Source organism: Anguilla anguilla, chromosome 3, assembly GCF_013347855.1.
Source record: "Anguilla anguilla isolate fAngAng1 chromosome 3, fAngAng1.pri, whole genome shotgun sequence".
Taxonomy (NCBI): domain Eukaryota; kingdom Metazoa; phylum Chordata; class Actinopteri; order Anguilliformes; family Anguillidae; genus Anguilla; species Anguilla anguilla.
Genome location: NC_049203.1, coordinates 30,263,549 through 30,289,836, shown reverse-complemented (window position 1 = coordinate 30,289,836; position 26,288 = coordinate 30,263,549). Strand labels below are relative to the sequence as shown.

General features: G+C 41.0%; 1 protein-coding gene across 3 annotated transcripts in view; it reads right to left on the bottom strand.

Annotated features, from left to right (window-relative positions):
• The window catches only part of fastkd1 (FAST kinase domains 1), a 118,159-nt gene that overhangs the window by 77,316 nt on the left and 14,555 nt on the right, over positions 1–26,288 (bottom strand). For all 3 annotated transcript variants that reach the window (XM_035410006.1, XM_035410007.1, XM_035410008.1), the window contains exons 2-9: positions 17,809–18,320; positions 17,561–17,629; positions 17,316–17,441; positions 16,768–17,166; positions 7,290–7,400; positions 7,073–7,204; positions 6,264–6,750; positions 5,443–5,557 (exon numbers count right to left, since the gene is read on the bottom strand). In XM_035410006.1, coding sequence (XP_035265897.1) covers positions 5,443–5,557; positions 6,264–6,750; positions 7,073–7,204; positions 7,290–7,400; positions 16,768–17,166; positions 17,316–17,441; positions 17,561–17,629; positions 17,809–18,155 — 1,786 coding nt within the window. In that variant the 5' untranslated portion in view covers positions 18,156–18,320. The remainder of the gene's footprint in view (positions 1–5,442; positions 5,558–6,263; positions 6,751–7,072; positions 7,205–7,289; positions 7,401–16,767; positions 17,167–17,315; positions 17,442–17,560; positions 17,630–17,808; positions 18,321–26,288) is intronic.

Here is a 26,288-nt window from a genome sequence, read left to right as displayed (position 1 = left end):
CAGGGACTATTGGAGGTACTAAAATAACAATGCTCAATCTATACGCCCCAAACAAAGACTGTACAGATTTCTTTAAGAACATAGCATCTTTATTAGCAGACAAAGCAGAGGGTACTATTTTGATAGGTGGAGACTTCAATTGTGTTCTGAGACAAATAGGCTCCCAGTGGAAGTAGGCTCTCTATCCAAAAAATCTACTACCCTTCTGGCAATGATGGGTGAACTGGGCTTGGTGGATATTTGGCGCCACTTACACCCAAGAGAAAAGGACTTTACTTTGATGTCGCAGGTGCATGGCAGTTACTCTAGGTTGGATATGTTTTTGTTATCTGGAACAGACATCTACAGGACTACTGAGTGTGATATAGAACCAATTACTATATCAGAGCACACCCCTGTCACCTTAAAGATAAAAATAGGACTAAGTAAACAGTTTAAATATTGGAGACTTAATGTCTCATTGTTAAATGACGAAGCCATCCAAAAAAAAATGCGTAAAGATTTAACAGAATATATTACCTCTAATGATAATGACACCGTTTCCCCCTCTATTCTCTGGAAGGGGGGAAAGTAGTGATGATATTTTTGCTATTTCTTCAAGATTAAAAAAGCAAAGGCTAGCCCAACAAGTTGAATTAGAAAGGGAAATTAAGAGATTAGAGACAGAGCATCAACAATCAAAAAATCAGAAAATATTGGGCCTATTAAAAGAAAATAGACAAAAATTAGATGATCTGTTAACTTACAAAGCAGAGGGAGCACTGCGATTCATAAATAGGACATACTACGAAATGGGTAACAGAGCAAGCCGCTTGCTGGCTTTCCAGCTGCGTAAAGCCCAATCCAACAGAGTAGAACACAAGATAAAATACCCAAATAGTGACCAGATGTTAACCCAACCAAAAGATATTGCAGAGGCATTTGCTACTTATTACAGAAAGTTGTATAAAGAGTAAGATGAGCCTCATAAAAAAGAAAAGATTGAATCCTTTTTTAATTCAATTAATCTGACTAGATTAACAGCAGATGAGGCCAATATAATGACGTCTCCTATTAAAAAAAAAAAAAAATCAAAGAAAGTATTCTCAAACTTAAAAATAATAAATCTCCAGGGGTAGATGGCTTCCCTGGAGAATATTATAAAATATTTGTAAATGAGTTAACCCCAGCTTTATGCAGAGTCTATAACTATGCCCTATGCCCAGAGGGGAATCCGCCTGGGTCATGGTCAGAGGCAGTAATAAGTGTTATACATAGACAATAAAGACCCAACTCAATGCATGTCTTATCGCCCAATCAGCCTCCTCTGTGTAGACAGGACCTCCATTGTAGCAAATAGAATACAAAAACATATCAATAAACTTGTAAAGCCAGATCAGACAGGGTTTATTAATAACCGACAGGGAGCTGACAATGTCAGAAGAGCCTTGAACTTACAATCAATTGCAATCAGGAGGGACACCCCGTCAATGCTTCTCAGGTTAGATGCTGAGAAGGCATTTGATAAACCCTATCAAATGCATTCTCAGCATCTAAGCTGAGAAGCATTGACGATTGGACCTTTTTAGAACAGACTCTCAGCTATATGGGCTTTAACAATACGTTTGTTAAGTGGATTAAAATGTTTTACAAAAACACTAGATCTAGAGTTAGGGTAAATGGACATTGCTCAGAATTTTTCCCACTGGGACATGGTACACGCCAGGGAGACGCTTTATCACCCTCCTAGTTCACACTCAGCATTGAATCACTGGCTGAATTAATAAGAACTAATCCCCTCATACAGGGAATAGCTGATGAAGGAAATGATCAACATAAATTAGCACTATTCGCAGATGACATTATAATTCTTAGAAAACCCCATTACCTCTGTCCCCGCCCTCCTACATGGCCTTAATGAGTATAGTGCAGTGTCAGGGTATAAGGTCAATACAAACAAATCTGAAGCCATGATGATAGTCAGGGACTGGCCTTCCCAATTAGATGACCTGGTCTCTTTCAGAAGACCCAAGCAAGGATTCGGATATCTTGGTGTTGTTCTTACACCTAAAACTACACAATTATTCTCCTCAAATTACAACAAATTGATTGAAGAAATTAAAAAGGACCTAAACAGATGGGATGTGCTGCCCCTGTCACTTTTTGGCAGGACAGAGTCAGTGAGAATGAATATTCTACCAAGAATACTTTTCTTATTTCAATCCTTTCCTGTCCTAGTACCAAAATCGACATTTAAGTTGTTAGAAAAACAAATATCAACATTTATCTGGCAAAACAGGAGACCAAGAATCCGGTTAAAATTATTGATGTCAACAAAAGAGAAAGGAGGTCTGGGTTTACCCAACTTAAAATTTTACTACTGGGTGGCCCAGCTCCGAGCAGTGGTGGCCTGGAGTGTCAAGGATTTAGAGACTGGATGGGTTTCTATTGAACAAAATTCCCTACCAGGAATATCACTATCTACTCTTCCATTTCTTAGTCGTCAGTCTCGTAAAAAAATTTTTATAAATAATATATGGATCAAACACACACTCAAGGTCTGGACCAAAAACAAGTAAAGGGAGTTTCTCCCATCCATGTGTGATAATGCTTATAAAAGATGGGCTGAGAGTGGGCTGAATACAATTAACCAATTGTTTGATGGGAATATATTTAAATCTTTTTAACAACTCCAAGATAAGTTTGCCTTACCCTCAAGTGACCTATATAGATATTTACAAATTAGACACTATATCACAAAAAATATAGACTGGGATAATATTAAAAGAAAACCAACTAATATAGAAACCCATTTTATACATCTGTTTGAACACCCCGCATCAACAAAAAAACAAATATCCCATATGTACAAAAAGCTAATGCTGGACACCTTCTGGATTCCTTCTGTACAACATCAGAAGGATTCGACCATACCTGACGACGCACTCTACCCAGCTGCTCGTCCAGGCTACGGTGACCTCTCGCCTTGATTACTGCAACTTTCTCCTTGCAAGCCTGCCAGCTTGTGCCATATAGCCACTACAGATGATTCAGAATGCCGCTGCCCGACTCATCTACAACCTTCCCAAATTCTCCCACGTCACTCCTCTGCTGCGATTACTCCACTGGCTACCGGTCGCTGCCAAGATCCGGTTCAAAGCCCTGACCCTTGCCTACACTGCAGCCAACAGGACAGCCCCCATCTACTTGCAGGACATGATTCGATCCTATGTGCCTGCTCGACCACTCCGCTCTTCGGCAGCAGGGCGCCTTGTAACCCCTCCCACCCGACCAAAGGGATCACAGAGCTTCTCCACCCTAGCTCCCCAGTGGTGGAACGAACTCCCCGTCCCTCTCCGAACCACCCCCTCATTACCCATCTTCTGCCGTGGTCTGAAGACTCATCTCTTCAGACTATACCTAGACTAACTACCACCACGCTGCACATTTCACTCTAAATCCACCCCCCCCCCCCACCCCCCCACCCCCCCTTCTATGACACTTGTTACATGTTGCCCCATCCCAGCACTTTTTGGTAATTTGTATTTGTCCTAATACTGTAGCTTATTCTTCTGCCTAGTTGGCTTTGCAGAGGTTAGGTCAGAATAGTGTTCACTGTGTGAACTAAACTGTGTTCTTGGCTAGAAATAGCTGTACAAAATCAGTATTGTATCTTATTGAACCTGTGTTTAGTAGTTGTCTATGACCATGAAATGCACTTTTTGTACGTTGCTTTGGATAAAAGCATCTGCCAAATAAATGTAATGTAATGTAATGACTCGTCAGATAACACTCTACATATCAAAGGACAATAGGAACTGGAGCTGAATACAATAGTGGACGATGACGACTGGGAAAACCTACGTTCTGGCTGTCACAGGGGGGTTGGGAGCCAGCTATGGAAAGAATCTGATTGGAAGGTTAAAATGAGGTTCTTTAGGACCCTACTGACAGTTAGTGTCTTTAAAAACAAATCTACTAAATGCTGGAGAAACTGTGGTATGGTCGGAGACCATGCTCATATATGTTGGGACTGCCCAAAAATACAGGCATTTTGGAAAAATGTCAAAGAAGAAATGGAGAAAATTCTGGAAATGGACATTCCCCTGGACCCACTATTGTTCTTATTGGAAGTATCGCCTGAACATCTGTTTACCACAGATTAGTGTTATATACTGCATATTTTGTTGATGGTTGCAAAAAAAATTATTACTATTAACTGGATGAAGCTTAACCCTCCCACAATTGTTCAATGGTTACAAAAAGTCAGACATGTTTACATGATGGAACACATGACTGCCCAGCTACAACTAAAACTGCCTATTTTTAAAAAGAGATGGACATCAGTTATACCTTAGTGATGTAGCATTTTTGTAGGTATATATATAGGTGGAAGTATGTGTGGTCTATCCCTTACAGTGTTATTTAATCTATATGTGCATGTATGTCAAGTGAAGCCCAACTTCAAGGTGACTTTGTTTTGCAACGTTAATTGCCTGTTAATGTGTGTTAATGGCAATAAAGTTAAAAAAAAAAAAAAAAAAAACCTGAGCTAAATTGGAGCTAACCTAGTCTATTTATGTCAAAACATCTCTCAACCTCAATTTCCACTAGATGTCTAGATTCCATCCAGATTCAAGCTTGTGCTCACTGGGTCACATCTACGAGTATGAATCCACTTTTTACTCCACATTGGCTCAGTCTATTCGCATGGAAGGGCATAAAAATTTAAATTGGTATCCTTGGCTTCGTTATTTGTACAGCTCACCACACAACAACTTCAACATTTTTATAATCTTGTAAACCCTCTGAGTGCAATTACTAACCCTACGGAGCACGACAGTTCATTTTCCCGCATTGTGGGGACATGGACTATTCTCGCACTGCCTGGATGATCATAGCTGGCCCCGCCCCTTCCATGTTGACTGACAGGCTGAGTCTTTTTGCTATAAATATGCAATTAAATAAATACGAGTGAAAATAAATATGCCTTGAAGTACATACGTGTAGAAATAAAACTCGATGAAATAAATAAGAGTGGAAATAAATGTCTTCAAATAAATGTGCATATAGCAATAAAAACATCATGAAATAGGAAGCATAAAATTAATTAAATATATTTAATTCATTGCTATTTCATTGCTTATTTATGTCATTATTAATAATTAATTAATTAATTAATTAATTAATTAATTAATTTAATTTGGTCACATATGGCCTTCCATTAAAAACAGCAATCACGATCTGACATAAACAAGGGGAAGCTTCTGTCGGTGGGAAAAATAATAGAGCAGAGCTTGGTAGGCTTAGTGATGATTTAAAATACTTAAAGCTCAAAATTAACTTAATGTAAAATTAAATGTGCATGTTCAATGACAACTGCTCTAGGAACAGTTCAATGAGCTACTGACCATTTTTCTGAAGCAGCTATACTGATTTTAATTCATATTAAAGAACACTTACTCAGGTGAGGAGAGAAGTGTTGAATGCATGTATTGAAGAACTCATCTCCACTTGGGGGATCATAGTTCAGCATTGTGAAGGGGAGCAGGGTGGCATATGTTGCTGAATAGTGCATCTGCAGAGAAATCATGAGCACACTATGGGAAAATCATTCCATTTACATAACATATGAAAACATGCCTTTGAGGGACACAACCTAACTGTCTTTAGAGATAAAATAAGAAACTAACATTAACAGGAGATGGTTTGTCCGAAGCAAGTAAACATTTCAGTCACAGACCCAGACGTATGTGAGTTTCAGTAAAACCAGTACAGTTACTGCCAATTAGAGGATCAGTGCAACTCTCAACGATGCCAACAGGTAACCAGTAGGCATTGTGTAAGTAGCAATGGGATGATTATATAAAAGTTGTCTTAGAGCCAAAATGGTCAGATATTCAGAGCTGAGGACACTCATTTCTACTGTCTGCAAACAAAATTAGGCCCACCTTCAGTGAGTTGAAGGTGACCTATTAGAAAATGTTGGTTATGTCTCAAAAAGTAGGCCGGCTTATCAATTAATGATTCTTAATTGTTTCACTGTGAGTTTGAATGGTTTTTCCTGAGTCCTGGAGGATTACCCCCATGATGTGGTTTGTAGGAACGTGAGAACACGGCATTTGCTCCATGATCCATCTGAAAAGGCTTGAGATCCCAAACGACCTCCACTCTATAGCCTGAAAATTGACTGCAACAGTAAACCAAACCCCTGCTTATGGTGATCTTACAGCATAAAACAAAAACAAGCCAATTACCCACCACTGCCTCACTATTCATGGTACCTTGTGGATGTTCTCCATGACAACAGCAGCGATGTGGTCCAGGACTGGCATGCACAAGTAGTTGGTCTTGGTCAAAAAGAGGGTCAGCTCAGGCACATTGGTCCAGGAGACCTGCCAGAGTAGCCTTTGGAGGGCAGCCATAGTTTCCTCCAGCAGCATCTCCTCAAACCACTCCCCCGACATGTACTTCAGCTCCTCCAGCAAGAGGTCCAGGTGGTCGGCCTTACGCAGACGCTCCAGCCCACAACAATTTAGAGTCTGAAGCAGTCGGACATACACACTGGGCGTGCTGTGGCGGCAAGAGGGGTCGTTGCGCATCCACTTGGCGATAGCCATTGTGAAAGTGTTGAGGTCACTCAGGTTGCATTGGGACAGCACAGCATCCACCCGTGATATAACAGTCTCATCTAGCCGCGAGCAGGGCAACAGAGACAGAACCCGTATCAGCGTAGTCACTTCATAGGGGAAGACGCTGACCTGCAGGTGACTGTGATCCCAGCAGCAGTACAATGTCAGACCCATGACAACAAAACAGATATTAATGATAACCCAACAGTGAAAAAGACCATAAACACTCAACATGATAAAATACATTAACTTGACACAACAGAGAAATACATTCTAATAGTGTTCCAGTCAAATGGCCAGCAAGATGCCTCGTCAGAACTTCCATAAAAGGCAGAACACCTTTTCAAACGGAGCAGATGGAGTAACACACTTCAAAATCTGAGGTTTCCTACTTTGGCTGTCATCAGGGTCTGGGTTCATAATTTTTGTGAGCCTGTGCCTTGTGAATTGACTCCACTCACCACATCATTATGTTCCTCAGCTTGGTGAACATCTCTGGATTCTGGTAGTGCAAACAAATCAGGGCCTGTGTGATCCTGGCTACCTCCATAGGCGTGTACATGTCCAGGTTCTTAAAGATTATTGACCCAATCCTAGAAAGAGAACACATAAGGGTGTGTGAGCCAAAGACCTTAGAACAAGGAGAGTGAGTTTAAGTAGTGAGATTAATCGACTTACTTATTGATCAGCTGCAGGTTCTTACTCTGAATCTCCTCCAGAGTCTCTGCTACAGCAAGGACCTGCTGGCCATTCAGCTTATCAGCTAATAACAGCGCAGCACTCTCCAAGCTGTGATAACAAATATTTACAATCAATACATTATCAGTGATTAAATAATCTCCTCTAAAGTTAAATTATTTTAACTATATAAATTATATTAATCTGTCAGGTCAGGGAAATCCTCAGTGAAACCAATCTTCCTCAATTGACTATTTTCTTAAAAGTAAATCAGCGACACCTAGTATATCCAGCAACCATATTCATCCTTTTGAAAGACGGTTCATTATTGGGGCACAGACTGTTGGAGCTTCAGTCTCAAAGACGGGTCAACTGGCAAGTGCTTCAATAGGAACAGTGAATAAAGTGACATCTGCATTTAGATCTATGGGAAAGATGTCAGTAAATAGGGTAGAAAATTGTGGTCGAAGGCACACATTCGATGACCGTGCTTGTGCAAGGAAAAACAGAAGAGCAACTCTTCTTCAGGTGACTGAGAATGTCAACGCAGAACGTGATCAGACTGTCAGCAATAACAGACCATCCACAACTACACAGAAGGATATTATAGCAGGGTTTCAGAGCAGAAACTCTTCATTACAAAGACGAATACACATTTGAGAGTTCAGTGGTGCAAAAACCATAGGAGTCATATGATGAGTCATCCTTCACCATATTCTTGCTAAGTGGGCAGGAGGGGTCACTGAATGCTTTGATGAGTATGAAAACGATGTGAATCATATGCTATGGCATTCAAAGTCTAGATCTCAACCAAACTGAACACCTATGGGAGATTTTGAACCGGCGTGTTAGACAGCGCTCTCCGCCACAATCATCAAAAAACAAAATGAGGGAATATCTTTTGGAAGAATGGAGTTCCAGAGACTTCTTGAATCTATGACAGGGCACATTAAAGCTGTTCCAGCAGCTTGCCCAATACCTTACCAAAACACTATGTTGTTTTTAGCTGCAACCGGCAGCTCTCTAGCTCTGTCCGTTGGTCGGTCGGTACACAAAAAGTGTTCCACCCCACAGCGGCCACAGTTTTCGCCCCAGGAGGCTGAAATTTGGCATGGACGTTGGTCATGACCGGAAGGTACAGCTGAGTAACTTTCAGGCCGAATGACGAAGAGGGGGCGTGGCGATGGCCGTAGCCTATTACAAAAATGTGCATAACTCCCGAATGGATTCACAGATTTGCACAATTTTTTGTGGAAATTTTGGTCATGAGCCAAAGAAGAGGTCACGTGTTTGTGTGAGGGTGTGTGAGGGGGCGTGGCGATGGGCGTGGCCTACCACAAAAAGGTGCATAACTCCCGAATGGATTCACAGATTTGCACAAAATTTTGTGGGAAGGTTTGTGTGAGTGCATGGATGCATGCACACATCGATGCATGCGCGTGTGCGGTCGCAGCTATCGCGGATTTGCTTGTTTCTTTAGTCACCCATCTGTACATCACATCTTTCAAAATGCACTTCACTCAGCTTTCAAGACCTGGTGCAGAAGTATTGCATCGATAAAGAACAATATCTACATTATTAATTCCCTAAAATCAGAAATAAATACTACCAATAATAGCCTTCTGCCACCTCTACTCCTACAACAAATTATCTCCATAACAGATTCAAAAAGACAGCTATCACAGTTATACAAAATTATTTCTAGAATTTTCCACTCCCCATCAATCAATGGGAAAAGCATCTATTATTCACCACTGATAAACTTCTGGACCCAGATTACACAAATGAGCTCATCCAATAAGATTCAGTAAATACAATGTTCAAAATGGGCTTCGCTGACACAGATTTCTGCACACATTGCTCCCTCAACACCCCAGACACTAATCCCATGTTCACACAGCAAGAAACTTGGTTGACCAGTTGCTGAAAGTCGATTAATTCTCTATTTCTGAGCGACCTCCAGTGTTATGGTTCCCTGACCTTGTGCCCTAGTGGCTGCTTGTGGTGTTGCAACATTTGTTTTGATTGTCTTCCTAATAGGAAATTGGTGTCACCTGGAAGGGGTCCTACTTAAGGGGCCCTCTGGCTGATGCTCTCTCTCTCTCTCTCCATTCAGAGGACAACCTGCAGTCTGGCTACACTGTGCATTTTTGTTCTTTTGTAGTGTTCTTTAATTAAAGATATTTTGGAATTGCGACTATTTTTGAGTGATCTCGTTTATGTTGCGACTGGCCAGGGGCTGATCGTAACATAATTGGGGGCTCGTCCGGGATCTGCTGATCCGGTATGTATTCTCTCTAGTTTGTATCTCGCTTGAGCACAGTTTTGATATTAAAGTTCTCCGCGTTTGCGTGGTGCGGTGGTAGGTTGAGTCAACTGAGTGTTATTGGTGCTACCATTATGTAATGGTTGTATTCGTAGCGCTAGTCACATAATGCTAGTGTAGCAATTTTGTGCATCGCTTGTAACTACTTTGTAAGCTTGTAAAATTTTGTAATATTTTTACATCGATGCCTTGATATTGGCTGCTTCATAGTGGTTGTTTGTGTGCGGTTGTCCCTGCGCTTGCGTTTTGTGCTGTAGCTGTAAAGCTGAATGGTTAGGCTACTTGTTGTGATACTGTTGATATTGTACTGTAACGCATTTTTCTTGTGCTTTGGTACTTTGATTAGGATAACAGTACTTGTTTTGCCTTCCTATAGCCTTTTGTGTAACCTGTGGTATTGGTAGTTTAGTGTTGATTGCTACACTATTACTGCTGTTGTGGTGCTGGGGCACTGTTCCAATTCTATTTTTTAGCCTCTTGATGCGTTAGAGTTTTCTTAGGTGAGTGGTTCTGATTGTGTTCTAGGATTCTTGACTGCATTTGTTTGGATTATATCTTAAGCTGTCTACTGTTGACATTCAGACGTTTTTTGATGATCCCTCTGAGGACCTGCTAGAGGAATTTACTAAAGAGCAGCTGTTTAAAATTGCAGAATATTACAAAATTGAGATTTCTAGTAGTGATAAACGACTTGGAGCCAACGTTGTTAACACTTTGAAGGCAATTCTAACTGACATGAGGGTGCTTAGAGCTAAACAGGAGTCCCCCTCGCGACTCACCGAGTCTGAGGTTACTTTGAAATTACAATTACTTGATTGGGAATTGGAAATGAAAAGGCTAGAATTAGCAGCAAAAGAGGCAGATTTGGAGATGAAGAGGTTAGATATTGAAGGCAAGAAGACTACCTTTCCTGTTGCATTTGAGGTAGGTAGGCATATTCGTATGGTTCCTCCGTTTTCAGAAAAAAGAGGTAGAGGGGTACTTTTCTCATTTTGAGAGAGTGGCCACCCCTTTAAAGTGGCCGAAGGATGTATGGACTTTGTTGCTGCAATGTGTCCTTACTGGTAAGGCCCAAGAGGCATATTCAACGTTATCATTTGAAGACAGTGCTGATTATGATTTAGTCCGGGCTGCCATCTTGCGTACATATGAACTGGTACCTGAAGCATACCGACAGAAGTTCAGACGCTATGCTAAGCAGGATAAACACACTTATGTGGAGTTTGCAAGGGAGAAGGGGCAGTTGTTTGATAGGTGGTGTCGATCTCAGAAGGTTGAGACTAGGGAACAACTCCGTGAGATGATGGTTCTGGAGGAGTTTAAGAATGGTCTACCTGAGGCCATTACCACTTATCTCAATGAACAAAAAGTAACCAACATGTCAGAAGCTGCCGTCCTTGCTGATGAATTTGTGTTAACCCATAAGATTGTGTTTGGGGAAAAACATCGTAATGAGGGCAAAGACAGACATCAAGGGGGTTTTCGTTCCGTAAAGCCCACTTCCACTGGCCCTGTGCCATCTGTGCCACTGGCTGATAAGTCTAGCCCTGTGGGTAAATATCCTGATGGAGTCTGTTTTTACTGCAAAAAGACAGGACATAGGATCTCCAATTGCTTTAGTCTCAGAAAAAAACAGCAGGGTGCTAAATCTGTTGGCCTGGTAGCTTCTTTGACTTCTTGTGACGTTGCTGAACCTGAATTCCATGTCTCACCATCCAAATGCTCCAGTACTCAAATGGATTACACACCATTTCTCATGAATGGCTCTGTGTCAATACCTGGGCAGGGTGGAAATGCACCAGTCTGTATCCTCAGAGACACAGGCGCTGCTCAGTCCTTCTTATTAGAAGGAGTTTTACCCCTGTCTGAACAGACCTCCACTGGCACTAGTGTTTTAATTTTAGGGCTTGAGATGGGCTTTGTTGACGTGCCCTTACATCGCGTTGATTTAATTTCTGACCTAGTGACTGGCAGTGTCGTAGTGGGAGTGCGACCGTTCCTCCCCGTGCCTGGTGTTACATTTATTTTGGGGAATGATCTGGCAGGTGGAAACGTTTGGAGACAATCTGACACTCCACCTGAAGTTGTCTCTGTGCCATTGGTGTGTGAGGGTCCAGATGAGTTGGAACAGAAATATCCTGATGTTTTCCCTACATGTGCTGTCACTCGTGCTATGGCAAAGCAACGTGATGCTAGTGACTTGCAGGACGAGGGTTTTTACGACCTTTGTGACACGTTTTTTGGGCACCCTGAAATGTCTGACTCACAGTCTGTCTCTCTACAGTCAAGACATCTAAAGACCTTGTTCCAGAGAAGGGTGATACTGTGAAAACCACCATTTGTGACATGCCACTATCTCGAGCACAATTAATCTCTGCTCAGAAGGCTGATCCAACCCTTGTGTCTCTGTTTGAGTCGGTGTCTCCTGATCAGGAGATTGATGCTGTGCCCCAAGGATATTTCCTTAGGGATGGAGTGTTGATGAGGACATGGAGGCCGCATGATGTTCCTGATGGGTGGAAGGTAATTTCTCAGATAGTAATTCCATCTAACTACAGAAACGAGGTTTTGAGTGTGGCTCACGATGGTTTGGCCGGACATCTAGGGATTAATAAAACATACAATCGCATCCTTCGGCATTTCTTTTGGCCCGGCTTAAAGCGGGATGTGGTGAAATTCTGTAAAACGTGTCATGTCGGTCAGGTTACCGGGAAACCTAACCAGACCATTCCTCCTGCACCCCTTTACCTAATCCCAGTAGTTGGAGAGCCCTTTGAGCATATAATTCTGGATTGTGTTGGGCCTCTTCCACGGTCAAAAGGGGGCCATCAGTACTTATTAACAATCATGTGTGCTGCTACTCGCTTCCCAGAGGCTGTCCTTCTGCGGAAGATAACTGCAAAAGCAGTCATAAAAGCATTAATCAAGTTCTTCTCTGTTTTCGGCCTCCCTAGGGTCATTCAAAGCGACCAGGGAACCAACTTCATGTCACGTGTTTTTGCCCAAGTCCTTCAACAGCTCCAAATCAAGCATCAGTCTCCAGTGCTTATCATGCTGAGAGCCAGGGGGCCTTAGAAAGGTTTCACCAAACCCTTAAGACTATGCTTCGTACTTACTGTTTGGAGCTCAGGAAGGATTGGGAAGAGGGCATTCCCTGGTTGGTTTTTGCATCCAGAGAGGTAGAGCAGGAGTCTTTAGGGTTCAGTTGAGGGACCAGTGGCTTAAGGAAACTCCTCAGCATAATTTGTTGGAGTACGTCAGCAAATTTCGCTCTCAATTACACCGAGCCAGTGACTTGGCCAAGCAGAACCTAGAAGTTGCTCAGGGGAAAATGAAACACTGGTTTGACCGTAAAGCCCAGGTCCGGAAGTTCGCCCCCGGTGATGAGGTGTTGGTTCTGCTGCCCATTGCTGGTTCTGCTCTGCAGGCACGGTACAGTGGTCCATACGTGGTGGAACGTAGGGTATCTGAACGTGACTATGTTATCATCACCCCTGATAGGCGACGGCCTACGCAACTGTGTCACGTCAACATGTTAAAGCCCTACCATGGGAGGGGACCTACTGCAAAGCCTGTATCACTCTCCGCTGTGCTCCCACATTTACCTTCGCCTTCCTTCACCTTCCCAGGGCTGACTGTTGCCTCGTCTCCACTCCTGGAGAGGAGTGTTGGGGATGTGACTGTTCATTCCCAGGGTAGGAATGTTGCATTGACCTCACTCTGGGAGGAGAACGAGGAGGGTGTGACTGCTCCATCTCGGTGTGTGATAGTCGCTTACAGAATTCTGAGATGTTTTCCTCTTTTCCTGATCATCTCCCTCACCTGTCAGGTGCTGAGAAGGCTGACATTGTCGCTCTAGTTCAGTCTTACCCTTCTCTTTTTCCTGATGTGCCCAGTTGTACATCTCTCATGGAGCAAGACATTGATGTAGGTTCTGCACTCCCCATTAAGCAACATGCGTATCGGGTCAACCCCTTGAAGCGTGAGCTCTTGAAAAAGGAGGTTGATTATATGTTGTCACATGATATTGCTGAACCGAGCTCAAGTCCATGGAGTTCTCCATGTTTGTTAGTAAACAAACCGGATGGATCGTATCGTTTCTGTACAGATTATCGAAGGATTAATTCGGTCACTAAACCTGATTGCTATCCCCTACCGCGAATGGACGATTGTGTCGATAGGGTGGGATCTGCCAGATTTGTCAGTAAATTCGATCTTCTGAAAGGCTACTGGCAGGTTCCATTGTCCGCTCACACTAGAGAGATATCTGCATTTGTTACGCTGGACTCTTTCCTCCAGTACAAGGTAATGCCATTTGGCATGAGAAATGCGCCTGCAACCTTCCAGCGTCTTATTAACTACGTTTTGTCTGGTCTTTCCAACTGTGAGGCATATCTGGATGATGTGGTGGTTTTTAGCTCCTCGTGGTCCACACATTTGGGTCCTATACGGGAGCTTTTTGACCGTGATAAAGACAACGTTCTAGCTGATGCGTTGTCGAGGGTGTAGGGCGACTCCCTCTTTTTGGGTCTCTTGTCCTCTCTCCATCTCCTGGTCGCTCTCTATGCCTTGCTTCTCCCTTCTGTTTCAACTTTCCCAGGCGCCGGGGTCGTTGGACGTGTTGGGATGGAGATACGGGTCGGTGAGTGGGCACTGGTTGGTGGGTAGTAGTAGGGTCTGAGTCCCTGTATATGTATGTTTAGTTGTATAATAGTGTATTATATATTTTGCCTGTGATTTGTGACTGTTTTGGTGGCGACTGGTGTCACCATTTGGTGGTGGGGGTGTTATGGTTCCCTGACCTTGTGCCCTAGTGGCTGCTTGTGGTGTTGCAACATTTGTTTTGATTGCCTTCCTAATAGGAAATTGGTGTCACCTGGAAGGGGTCCTACTTAAGGGGCCCTCTGGCTGATGCTCTCTCTCTCTCTCTCTCCATTCAGAGGACAACCTGCAGTCTGGCTACACTGCACATTTTTGTTCTTTTGTAGTGTTCTTTAATTAAAGATATTTTTGAATTGCGACTATTTTGCGTGATTCTCGTTTATGTTGCGACTGGCCAGGGGCTGATTGTAACATCCAGCAACCCGAGCAACTGGGAAACTACCAGTCTGCAGCCAAACAGAATTTAGGGCTTCCAATTACTCCAACTGAAATAATACCATTTTGTGAATTATTGCTCAGTGAGGAAAATTGGAGGAACAACTTATCATTAGGTTTTTTTTTTTTTTTTTTTTTTTTTTAAGAGTACAAGGGACAAGTTTCTAAAATAATGACACTTGGATGGCAGTTTTAACTTGCTTGCTAGCGAGCTAGTTGGAGAAATAGAGAGATCGTTAACTAGTGAGAGAGAAAAGTGGAGAGATCACTAGCTAGCTAATGAGAGGGATAGAGAGGTCGCTAGCTAGGTGGCTAACTAGTGAGTGAGATGGAGAGATACATGGCTAGTGTGATAGCAGTAACAAATATTTTTCAGTGTCCTGACATAACCACAAAAACTGAAGTGGATGATATGTGGTTTTATGGCAAATACACAGTACGTCGTTTTTGATAATGCCGTTATTTCTCTTCAACAATATGTAGCTACAATATGTAGACCACTAAGCAGATACAACGGGACGCCCCGGCCCCTCCCTCAGCCTTGTATACTTGAGCAACCCATCAACTGAGTTGCTCGCTGTGTGAACGCAGGGTTATATTCAGGCCTCAGCCCAGACAATGGCTAGATTTTCTTGAAGACCACATATCACCGTAAAAAATGACAGTCCTTGAAAAAACGAATTAAAAATTTCAAAACAACTTGGGCACCTTACCGAAGTAACTTACCCATACAAGTTTGCCAGTGAATTAATGCCACTACCCTGCCTGACCACACACAGATGCACACACTCATGCACACATTCATACACAAAAAAGCACATACACAAGCAATCACTAACTATAGTTAGATTCACAAGTCCACATAACAACACCAGTTAAGATAACAATAATTTAGTTTTTTTTTCCTATAAACCACTAATATTTATCATTTATTTATTTTTTCTGCCATTATTATCATTGTTATTACTGTTATTATTAACTGTTCATAATCACTATTCATTATCCTAATGTTCTGCCTTCACTTTCTTAAACATATTTCCCAATTTTGTAAGGTTTTATTATTTTTTCCAAAAATTTATCTAATGTCCCCTGTACCCAATGTAATCTAACTGTATGTTTGTCGAGCTGTTTGTCTGGTTGATGCCACTTTACCTTTTAGTTGATTTGTCTGATTGTCTGTATTGTCTACCTATTATTTCACTCCTCACTAGGTTTGGGGGAAGGAGGGTTTATTGCCATTTAATGTATTTACTATTTTTGCCTCATTTTTGTGTGTTTTGGTTACTGTAGTTTCTTTTCTTTTTTCTTTTCCTTTTTACTTTTTTATTTGTGTGGGGTTGAGCAGCTTCACTTGGTGTGACAAATAAGATTGTCCACAACAACAACAAAAAACTAAACAATACAGACCAAAGTTGGTATGAAAGATACTTGGATTAGGTCTGCCGTCCATGACAAAGAACATAGTACTACGATAAATCTTGGCAGAAAAACAATTACTTTTCTGATAAAACTCAGTTCAAACAGACTGCCTTCTACCACTGTCACTGAAATAGCTCCCCATCCCACTCCCACATTCACACCCTTGAGAATAGCTGTAAGCAGGCATACAAAGCCCCTCTTCCCACAACTGGAGTGAGCTTTGATATACAGCTATATTTCGTTTTCTACAAGTATGACAGCCTTGCAAATTGTACAATTCTTTATTTCTAGAAATAAATAACAAAATTTGGCTTTTTGAGGTAATAACATCCCTGACCCTTGGATTACATCAAAATAACAATAAATACATGTCTATATTCATTATGACATTTTATAAAACACTTAAATGTAAAGGTGATTGCATGTCCAGATGACATTAAATTATTTCCCAGCACGAGTTACATCTAGAAAACTCAGTTTTCAGTGAATTTCATATCAGTGAAATTATCTGGATGGATATAGTTCTCTGGATAAGGGGAAATGTACCTTAATTTCATTTTTGGGTGAACTACCCCTTTAAGACACAGCATTGTTTTTTTTGTTTTGTTTTTTAAATAGAGAAAAAAAACTATTTACCCCTCTCTGGCCTCCTGTTTAGCCATTGGTCCAAGAGCAGCAAAGAGCTTGGTGAAGGACACTGGATCGGTGCAGCAGTCTACCAGCTTAATCAGCCTCTGCTTGGCGGCCAAGCGGAAGTCAGAGTTGTTAAACTGCAGGGACTGGTACAGCCCTAGAATGATACTGATGTTCTCAGCATCCAGATGGGACACATTGTGCAGAAAAATGGAATTGCACTTCTCCAGCAGTGGGCGGCAAATGTGCTTGACGTTGCGTAGGAACTGGACCACCCTCCTGGGGCTGTTGAATTGAGAGGAGCCCGAAGCATCAAGGAGGGTGTCTGCCCTCTTGACAAGGGCATCACGCAGTTGTGGTGACACCAGAGCAGACACACTTATCATCAAGGTGGAAAGGACCCTAAATAAATAACCAAGGGATTAAACAGACAAAAATGTTAAAGGGACTGACCTTGATTCAATCAGCAATTTTAAACGTTTGCCATCTTGCATATTGTCCTCAGAGGAACATATCCACATTTGTCAGCTTGCTGTCATTTTCATGCATACCTCACATCTTGTATGGTGTCAACTTTTTGACTTAAAATCTCTGTGATCTGGCCCATAAGTGGACTGTGCTGAAGATGCTGATCATTTAAGCAAATGGCAAACTTAGACAGTGCTGGCATCTGGAGGCTGCATTTAAAAAAGGAAAGAGGATAAAGGCTTACAGTACAAAAAATATACACACAAATGACTCTGAAATACAGATTCTGTGCAATTAAAAAAAATAGTTTTTATAAGCCAGGGCTCACCTGTGTAACCTAAGCCATGCCTCAGCGACTAGCTGCTGGACAAGAGTGTCGTGAGGTTCAACATTGAGCCTTGGGGAGAACAAATAGGTAACTATTCTTCATCGCATGAAATTCAACCAAAGGAATCATTATTGCAGTTAAAGACAATGAATGAGATAACGTAATTCCAAACTGTCTTTCAAAGCACACACATTGAGGCAACACTTCAGTTACCCCACTGAAGATGCTCGGTTATTTTCCTGCCATACCGAAGGACATTGTAGAGCACGTCCACTACAGTCATGTCATCCATGAGAGTAATCTTGTTTTCAGCCAGCACACGGAGAGTGATGAACTGTGGGTGACTCCTGATGAACTCCACTGTACGCAGTATCTGAGGCTTCTCCTTTTGGAACTTCCACAACAAGTCCAGAGCATATGCCACATGACTGATCGACAGCTTAGTCTTGTTCTTGCTGACCACATCAAACACCTGGTCCTCAACAGAGCACACACGAAGCAGCTCAAGTACCTGGTCCTGGTTTGCTAGCCAACTATGGAGCTGCCTGGCTGGCTTGGAGCAACTTCGCACAGCCAAGAGTCGAAACATGGCCATGGTGTAACCTTCAGGACTCAGGGGAAGGCTGGGAAGATGTGTATGCAAGTCTGCGTTTTCAAGAAAAGACACACTCAAACCTGCCTCCAGAGTTTCAAATCCGGAGAGGATATGTTTGAAAACGACAAATTCCTGTAGGCATCTGTTAGAGGGGAGGATGTGCACCTATAGACACAAAACAAATTACACAATTTAAACAGTTACTGCCAGAGACACAGAAACCGATCATGTACAGATAAGCAGTATTCAGATAGGGTTTAAAAGAGTATACTGCAGGGTTTAAAATCTTCATACCAACACCACCTGAGAGAACATACCTCAATGTGGTTTTGTGTCTCATGGTTCACTCTACCTGCTCTATCACTGCTCGATCACCAAAACAGCAACTTAGACTAACACTTAAGTAGGCCATATTGTGGAAGAAGAAAGAGAACTTGAAGGAGAAAGAAAAAGAGGAGGAGGTGGTTTTAGGATTGGTAGCACTAGCATTATCAGTATACCATAACATTACAGTGTCGTTAGACCTGTCCAAAACCAAATGAATGACAACTAGCTGACAATTTCAAACTTTTACAGCTGGTTTATATAATTATACTTAACCCTTGGGTTTTGTTTGGGTCAAATTTATCAATTTTAAATAGGAATGCACCAATATGAAAATTTTAGATTTTCCGATTCCCGATTCCAATTATTTCAGTGGTTCAGTTTTATGAACAACTATTTAAAATCTTGCCATTCTAATAAACACAAATTTTAATTACATGACTTTAAAGTAATAATCTCGAAGATTTTCATAAAAATTAATGTCTGTTAAGTCACTATCTATCACCAAATTAGGTAACACAATAGTGATTGAGCCTATTATTATATTCATTTATATTATTATTATGATAATTTATTATTAAAGAACTGGGTGTCTGTGGCGACATTCCCAGGAAAAAATCACAAGCGGTGCACAGTTAATGACGCGTCTTCCATCACCCATCAGTAGTTAGTCCGCCAGAGAGGGTAGGCGAAGCGAACACAACAGGCTCGCTCTTCAACTCACTTGTGTGTGAGCGGCGTACTGTTTTTTTTTCTGGTGTCTCCTAGCGTTACAATAACAGAGAAGGGGGGTGGGGGTTATGGAACCCTAAAAGGTTTTTGTGTAACATCAGAGGTCATATTATTTGTTGATGTAGATTTCATATTACATTTGATGACAACGCAACGTTGCTAAATTACATAATTGCACAGCTAATGCTATCTACCGGACCATGTCAAGAAAGACAACATTAGTTTAGACAACATTGCGCACAGCAGCCATCTCTCATATCAGGTAACGTTGCGTTAGCTAGCTAGCTAATGTAATTAACATAATCTAATGTCAGCTAACAATTACAAAAAACGCTAGCTGACGCTACCAACCTCGCAAACCATCTCTCGAATGCAACGCTACCTTGTTGCAACATTGCAATGTCGCTAAATGTTATTTACATTGCCATCAATATACTATAATGATCGGAATAAAGCAGTCTTTACACAGAGCATTAACCCCAAAGTATAGGTGGAGCAGAGCCAGGTCTGATTTCTCTGTAAAGATGTCAAGCTGGAGAAAACTAAATTTAAAAAATACGGCAGTATGGATTAGCGTTGTTATTATTTTATTACGCTTCCTCATATGTTCCTTCAGATGCCCTTTTTTTGATGAAATCTCCTTTGTTTTTGTTTTATTCTTCTTGTTCTGATTGCCAATTTAACACCCAGCTCAGCTTTATTCTCAAACAGTTTAGCTAGCAAAACCAAAAACACCAGGGGTAACATTTTGCAAGGCAGTTGTTTCAAAATATCACACAAAAATCATTCATGAGAAAGACAATGTTTATTGTGCACAAGATACATAACTGCACGAGCCACAGCGAATCCTGCGGATTCTTCTCTGCAGTGTAAAGATGTTCATACTGGGCAAAAGGTGGATAAAGAACATTTGTGGAAATTGATCATCACTAATTCTACCCCAGGTCTGCTACAGCATTTTAACCTGGCTCGGCAGTGTAAAGACAGCTTAGTTAGCCTAATGTTAGACAATGAATGAGTATGTACATAACGTTACTTTTATAACAACCATTTTTTATTCAGTAAATAGTAGGCTAAGTGTTATAGTTACCATGGCCCAGGTGCCAACTGACTGACGTCACACAGGCGACACTGTCTGACATAGGTTGGGAAGTGAGGTCCAAAAACACACCTGCAATTACCGCTTTTCGCCATTGGTACAGCCAAAGAGAACGAAGCAGAGATCTTCGAGATTGTAACTTTAAAGTAATGCAAAAAAAAACATTTATTTATGACATTAATTCACATTCATCCAACTGAAAGTGCATTCCTGAAAAATCAGCGTTTCCCCCAAATTTTTTTCCTGGCCTGGTGGTACGCACTGAAAAACCCCTAAACAGGCGCGACATGTTGGGTGGTGTATTGACATGGTAGGATGGTGCAGCAGGCCGTCTGCAATTAACATTTGCTTTCAAATTTCTGTTTGTCCTCCATATTCAAGACTTAAAATGATCACAAGAAAAGGATAACTCAATACACTGGAATTATTGCATAAAAACATGCTGTGTAACCTTGGCTAGGGAGGTCAGACCTGTTTTGGCGATCTTTCAGAAAACATATTTTGACAGTTAATTTAAATTTTTTAATTTTTTGCATTATTTCATAAATGCTACAGTATAGTCAAATAACAACATATAAATCGCCAACTTGCCAGAACTGTCGCTTCCTGAAATACGATTTTAAAAATGAACCGCTTCCCTCTGCATGCAATCAGTCTTGGAGGGAAACGCATCATCACCTGTGCGACTTTTATAGTGGGTTTATCTGTTTTCCTTCAACAACATGAACCAATATTTTGTGGTATTTGTACAGTAAAACAAATATACTGTACACATTTACTGGTATGTATTGTTACGGGATGCGTCATTTTATGAAGTGCACTCTCAAAATGCAATACCTGCCAAAATGTCTCAATTTTAAACACAGCGGCCCCGTGGCTTCAAAATTCCATTCTAGTTGGGGACTGGAATCAAAAAAAAAAATAAAAGAAAAAAAAAACACCAATTCGTAAAACTAAAATCATTTGTACCAGACTGTAGACACGATCATGGAGAAAAAATATATAAATATTGTTGTTCAAAAACATGTTTTCCTGGTGACCTAGCCACTAGAGGGTTGGCGCATGTCTCCTTTTCACCCTAATTACAAAAACCACCCATTTGTAAAACTAAAATGCTTTATGCCACACTGTAGACAAGATTTTGACGAAGAAATACATGTAAGGATCCTGTTGTTCAAACAAGTTTGTATAATTCCTGATTTCTAAGTTAAAAAGTAACATCGGTGAACTATCAGTGCACTTTTGAAACAATTTAATTGTTCTAACTACTCCAATTTTGTATATTTCCTTGTTAAATGACCTGTTAAAGTGAGTCCAGATGCCAATTTTGTTTTATGTTTGTGCATGGAACTCCCATTGCAAGCAGAGTGTTCGACCTCCCTACCTCTGCCACATTAAAATTAATAATTAAGACTCCACAATTGCACAAAGAGCATCTCTAATAATGTTACAAACGTGACAATATTTTTAGAACATTCAGTAAAAATATATTACATCAAATTAATTTATTTTAGATTAAATTAACCGCTTAGCGCACATGCCAAATCTTGCCAATCCTTCCCATTTAGGGGGTACCCTATTTAAAGCCTTATAACTCCAGATGTGAACACCACAGAGACTTGAAAAATGGCTTAAATGAAGCAGGATATTTGTACAATTTACAATACTAACGCAACGTTTAAATTCATAATTTTGGAAGAAATAAAGTGCCACAAATGCAATTGTTGCACTTTTTTAGTTTGCAATGAAATACTGAGAGATTGCATAGGCTATATACAGCAGGTTAGACTGTACATGTGCTGGATCAAAAACTTCTTGACCACAAGTTCATAAAATCTAAGGGTGGATATGTAGAACTACTATAGATTTATGAAGCAAAAACTAAGCAGTGTACCCTGCGTCTCCAAATCTATACAAAATGTCTAAATTATGCATTGCGGTAAATGACAACATATTCACGTATTTCACTGTAAATCAACTGTTTTGTCTCAAGAAACCCACTGTTGCATCATTTTCAAGTGGGAATTACAAGCTTTCCATCAGTACAGTGGTCTAAAATATCTAGGGGTCCAGAAACATATCCAGAATCTCTCCAAAAATGAATAAAATGCTTTTTGTCCATTATAAAGCATATACATGAGCCCCTTACGAAGTTGTAAGATGGAACATTGCTATCAGGTTAAAAAATAATGCAAAAATAAATTGTCACACAATGCGGTACTGTAGCTAAATGTGTAATAATTAACTCTTGTATGTATTTCTATACTCTGTACTCTCGTATGTTTTCTTGTATGGGGATGGGACAACATGAAAACAATTTTCAACCGTCCACCACGTTTTGGCAATGCTCCAACTCTCACGTCATCACTGTTGCATGCTTCACAAAAACTATTACACTACTAACTAACGCTTAGGCTACATTACAGTGTAAAATATCCACATTATATAATACCACTAACCTATTTAAAGACACTCAATTTAAAAAATAACGTACATAACCGAAGTATTTTGAGAAATAATACTTACATAGCAATGATGAAATCTTATCTGTTTTCAGTATAGAGACAGAGACAGGAAATCAGTGATATAGCCTAGTTCTATCCGCTCCTGTTTTACACCAGAAAACGATGTCAGCTTGGTCTATCAGCAAACATTTGATTTAGCTATGCTCAGAAGTCCTCAATAATAATTGTATTTTCCAAGAAATTCCGAAAAATAGTGGACAACGTTTCGTTAGCAGCATCTTTGTTTTACTGCTACCACAGAGTGAATGCGTAATTGAATGCGATAAGAAAATTTCCGCTTACGCTGACCCATAAAACGCTATTCCAAAAGCAAAATTAGACATTATACATCGTTAGAAAGCTTATACTCTCACCTACTAAATAAATGAATTGTTAATCAAGCCAGACTGTACTAAAAAGGGCGACAACGCCGTAAACAACAGGTGTGGTATTACGCACAGCTATTTTGGAAGATGCCCAGGCGTCACAAATGCTCGTATATTTCACAAAGGGATTATCCAAGACAATGTATGACCACTCAGACTCAAAAGGGACATCTCTACGCGTAAAACCAACAGTAAGGTTGTATGTTTATTCAATATTTAGTCCCAGATATTGACTGTAGAATGACATGGTATCATTTTTAAAAACTTTCTCGTTTATTTCATTATTCAGTGAGCAGCGTTTTCTCTGCTGTATTGGCATATCTTAGGGCTATTGTCAGGTTTATCTTCTTGCTATGACGGAATACGATTTTTTAGTGGTGAAATAATATTTGTATGAATGCCAAGATAGACAATATCGTCCATTATGTAATGGGTGGGGGGTGTAGTTGTAGATGAGACTGCAGGGAGGGGGTTCATGTTAAATGAACGACCAGAGCGACAATGGTGGTGCTGCAAAACTCCGTATTCGGCATAGTTGTCATGTATCGTCTACTAATGAAACTAAAACAACGCATTTCTGTTTTTAACTCATACTTTGGTTGCAGTAGCACCGAATGCCTGAGTTCAGTAATCTCGGCATGCCGGCGTGCCAACCACTAGGGGCTTTGCGCTAAGAGGTTTAGAAAGCATGTATTCACTTAGCAAATCAATAAACACATTTATAGGGAGGTCGAATGTTCTGCCTGCAATGTAATCACAATGGGAGTTCTACACACAAACATAAAACAAAAGTGGAATTTTGGCTCACTTTAACAAGTCATTTAGCAAGGTAATTCAAAAAAATCTGAAGTGCACTGACAGTTCAGCGATGTTAAGTTTTTACTTTAGAAGTCAGAAATTATGCAAACTGTTTACGAGCATTTGTATCTGCACAGAACGCTTCACCAAAATCAGTGGGGTCATTATAAAAAATCTAACCACATTGAATTACTCATTTCACCACAAGAAAAACTCACTGTGAAATGTTATTATTTGTTGATCCGTTCATATATTTAGGTGTCTTAAAAACGTTACAGCTGCCAGCATCCTGAGGGATTGTTATTTAAACTGTAGCCAACCCCTGTCTTGACATCATCCTGATTGTTCAATTCCGATTCGTCCAATTTATGCTGGGGAAGAGGCCCTATGAAATGTTTCCTGACATGGCTAGACAGCTAAATCTTTTTGAGGTCTTATCTACAGTGTGGTAGTATGCAACAGTTAGCCATGACCTCCTGCCAGTGTAGATGTTTTCTGGTGGCTAAGTCACTGGGAAAACTTGTTTGAACAACAATATTTTTACATGTATTTATTCACCAAGATCTGGTATACGGTGTGGAATAAAGCATTTTAGTTTTACGAATGGGTGTTTCTTGTAATTACGGTGAAAAGGAGACATGGGCCACCTTCTGGAATCGTAATCCCCAGCAGCTAGAATAGCAAGCTACAGCTAGCCATGACCTGCTGCCGGTGTACATGTTTTCTGGTAGCTAAGTCACTCAAGTACCACTCACTACAGCCTGTGGGAAGGGGCGGGGTCGGATATTAGGAGTCAGGGGGGCAGGAAGATCAGGGGGGCAATGACAGAAGACAAGACATGGATCTCTAAGTCACTCACACTGGGTGTCTGCTAGATGCTTGCCATTCTTTGCAAGCTACGTTTGATGAGAAGCGATTTTAACAACCTTAACATCAAATTCATCTTCTTAATTTATTACATATAATTTAACACACGTGCTGGCTAGCATGCCTTCAATGTGAAATCATTTCTGTTTTCAACTTATGGTTTGGTTGCAGGAGCAATGAATGTCTGAGTTGAGCAATCTAGGCATGCTGGCGTGCAGACCACTATGGGGTGTGCGCTAAGTGGTTAAACAGTCTGGAAGATAGGGTTGGGTTGGTTTCCGGTTTTGCCGGTCCGGTCCGGTGTACTAGCTTAAACCGGTTTGATTTTATGTGAACTGACTGAACTGGCATTTTTCATTATGAGACGTTCTGGCAAATTAAAAAGTAGCCTACATCCTCTGCCGACAGCGCTAAATCTAACTTGTATTGCATTAGTAATAAGCAATATGACAACGTGATTAACATAATATTATGTTTGTTTATAAACGGAGCCACTAGCGTCTGAGTGCAAAATTTAAAAAAAGATTGACAGGCCGTGCGTAAGGAGATCAAATTTCAGTAGACCAATCACAGGTGGGTGGGGGGGAAGATGATGCGCACAGCGCACGGTGTGTTGTCCAGGAGGTTCATGTGTTTTTTGGGGTGACGAGACGAGACATGGCAGAGTTAGTGCCAAAGAAAAGGAAGTGTGCCAATATGGCAACATTTTGGATTTGAAGCCGACGAAAGAGGTGCCGCTACACTCTCATTCATGGGCTCTCATTATGTGCAAGGAGGCCCAGAAACCTGACTGAGTTACACTAGTTCTGTCAGGAGGAATGGGCAAAAATTCCAGCAAAGTATTGTGAGAAGCTTGTGGAAGGCTACCCTAAGGGTTTGATTCAAGCGAAGCAATTAAAAGGCAAGGCGACCAAATACTAACAAAACAAATTTTTGACCCACTGAAAATCTGATATAGTACATAAAAGCCAGTGTGTTGTAGTACTCGAGACCGGTCTTGGTCTCGAGACCGGTCTCGAGACCATATTATGATGGTCTTGGTCTTGTCATTTTTACTCGGTCTTGTCTTGGAGAGAGAGGACTCGGAATTTTAGGTCGAGACTGGCCGAGACCACAACTACAGTGACACATTACCTGCCTGAACTTTATTTTATTTTTATTTTTTATTTTTCTGTGATTAGATGTAAAACTTCCCTCTTCAGTTGCAACCAATAACTTGGCTTATTTTATGTATCGCAGGCACCCACCCCTCCTCCCTGCACGCAGGAGACAGCGAGAGCTGTGAGTGTTACCATCCAAGGACGTGCACAAGGCCGGGCTAAAGTTGCCCGAGCAACAGCCCATTTGCCCTCTTTGGCTGAGCTGCCCCTCTGGAGGGGGAAAATTTTTTATTTTTTATTTTTGCTGTTGTGGCTGTGTCACG